The sequence below is a fragment of the Cibotium barometz genome, chromosome 5 (genome assembly GCF_041138505.1).
Source record: "Cibotium barometz isolate CiBa-2024 chromosome 5, ASM4113850v1, whole genome shotgun sequence".
Lineage (NCBI taxonomy): Eukaryota > Viridiplantae > Streptophyta > Polypodiopsida > Cyatheales > Cibotiaceae > Cibotium > Cibotium barometz.
In genome coordinates this window covers 24,902,494-24,904,993 of record NC_141050.1, presented here as the reverse complement: position 1 = coordinate 24,904,993, position 2,500 = coordinate 24,902,494, and the positions used below count along the sequence as shown (strand labels likewise).

General features: G+C 40.2%; 1 protein-coding gene across 1 annotated transcript in view; it reads left to right on the top strand.

Moving 5' to 3' along the window:
- Positions 1–846: 846 nt before the first annotated feature.
- Positions 847–2,500, top strand: part of LOC147638262 (cytochrome P450 CYP72A219-like) — a 2,811-nt gene continuing 1,157 nt past the window's right edge. Inside the window, exons 1-4 of the mRNA XM_086798179.1 lie at positions 847–1,434; positions 1,603–1,829; positions 2,110–2,354; positions 2,464–2,500. The exon at positions 2,464–2,500 is cut by the window's right edge and continues 354 nt beyond it. Coding sequence (XP_086654305.1) covers positions 1,101–1,434; positions 1,603–1,829; positions 2,110–2,354; positions 2,464–2,500 — 843 coding nt within the window. The 5' untranslated portion in view covers positions 847–1,100. The remainder of the gene's footprint in view (positions 1,435–1,602; positions 1,830–2,109; positions 2,355–2,463) is intronic.

The following is a 2,500-nucleotide window of genomic DNA, read 5'->3' as shown; positions in this document are numbered from 1 at the left end:
ACATACATACATAATATATATAAGTGTGTGTATCTATAGGTATGTAAGCATGTATACAAAGATTTCATTGAAAGATATGAGATGAGATCTTCTTAGATTCAAATTCAAAATTGCATTGGAAAATGTGAGATTTGGTGAGATTTGGCTCCTCCTCACGCTTACAGGAGGAGTGGTTATTTTAAAATAGTCCCACCTCCTTTGCCCACCTGGAGGGAGGTGGGGTTGTGGTTAATCTTGTATAGATAAGTGTATACCATGTTTCATGTGCTTACATGTGCTCACATGTGAGTGTGATATGTGAGAGTCAAAAGATAAGGTCCTAAGGCCTTCAAAAGGCATGCACTTTTGGTGTAAGCTAGATAACATCTAATTAAAGCTTTGTGGAGTCTTGCAAATCATCTCTTACTAACAGCTTTTGTTTCTCTCTCTTATGTATTCTCTCTGTCTCTCTCTTTCCTTTGAAGCAATGGACTTAGTCGATCCCCCTTAGCTAGGCTCTATACTCTGCATCTCTCGTCCTTCAAAAATAATGGGATTAGTAAATAGGCATATAAACAAAAGTCTCCTCGATTTTTGCACTTGTAGAGAAATGAAGTGAACAAATTCAAAGTATTGAAAGCGATTGGGAACTTGCATGTGATAAAAGATTTCAAAGTGAATCTTCTTGGTTGATTCAAAGTGGAACGTTGAACGGATAGCAACAAGGAAGGCGCACACGAACCTTCGTGAGTCTATTCTTTCGAATACTTAATACCTAGTTGCAGGTATCAAGTCTATCCTTTCGAATACTTAATACCTAGTTGCAGGTATTAAATCTATTCTTTCGAACTGTCCCGTCGTGAGTCTATTCTTTCGAATACTTAATACTTGTTTTTTCTACCTAGTTGCAGGTAATATACAGACCACCATACACGGGCAGCATCATCGTCAGCTTGTGTCAAGGTTTGTATGAAAGCTTTAATGGTTGGCTTCTTGTAAAGCAGGACAAGATGACGAGACCATCATATACGGGCAAGTTCAAATAGCCTGTGTTTCAAAAATTTGAGACAACTAGAGCAGCATCACCATCATCATCATCGTCGCCAACTTGTGTTAATAAGATGCAGCAACCAGTAGACCTCCTGCAGCTCTTACGTCCCTTCGTTGGTGGTCACACTCTACTGATCTGTACTTCTATGCTAGCCATCGCACTCTCCTCTCTGTTTGGTTACCTTCTCTACGTCTACTACTTGAGACCGGCTTCGCTGCGGAGCGCTTTGCTGCAGCAAGGCTTCACTGTGTTGCCTTATCGCCCCATAGCTGGAGACCTCCCTGAGCTCAAGCGCCTGGAAACCCAGGCTCAACTCTCCGACATTCCTTCCTCCTCTCATCACCATCTCCTTCTACCCCGTATCCTCCCCTTCTACCGAAATCTCCTCTCTAAGCACGCAGCAGGTATAATAGCATGCCTTCAAACCCCTAGCTCAGCTTGATTTGATCTTGTATCGATGTTATCATCTTAATTAGTAAGGTTTAAGTAGTCGAATTAAATAATCATCTCTTGATTCGTTTTCTTTGTTGATTATTATTATTTGGGTTTGGCCGCTTGGCTTGTATTTGCAGGTTCCAGGGTTGTTTATTGGTGGGGTAATCTGCCCACCTTCTTGATTAGCAACGCAGATGATGCTAGAAGCATTTTATCTTCGGATGTGAAGCAATTACACAAGCCCTATAGTTTGACTGTACGCTTCCACACGTTGCTCGGAAATGGCCTCCTCCACGCCAATGGAGAAGACTGGCAACAACAACGCAACATCCTTCGCCCTGCTTTCTTCTCCGAGAAGCTCAAGGTTTTCTTTTATAAAGAATGCTGAGTATTCTCTTGATGAAAATAATAAATAATAAATTCATCTAACCATTGAAATAAGCTCTACTTAAATCTTAATTCAGATGAGTCATATATACGCACATACATATGCATACACACGTTTGTATGTATATATATATATACACACACATATACATATATTATTTTGTTGTTAGGGGGGAATATTTACCATCATCACAAAATTAAATTTAGTTAAATATTTAGCATTATTTTAAAGCTTTTGTATTTTTATTGTGTGGTAGGAGCTGGTGCCCGACATGGTGGCTAGTTCATTGGAAATGGTGAAATCATGGGAGAGCCAAGTCAACAGCAGCAGCAACGAGCTAGAGGTGGCACATGACATCAAGAATGTGACAGCTGATATTTTGGCACGCAGCTCATTCGGGTCCAGCTACCTCAAAGGAAAGTATGTGTTTGAGAGACAAGAGCGCCTCCTTGAACTCCTCACAAAGATCGTTGTCCCAAATAGTGTCATCCCATTCTATGAGTAAGTCTATAGATGATAACTATTAATTCTTGGATTATATATTACTCTCCACCTTATTGCTCTTCAACACACTTGAATAAAGTCTAGTTTTTTAATGGGATGTTGTCAGGTACCTTCCCACTCAAACAAATCGTGAGATCAAGGAG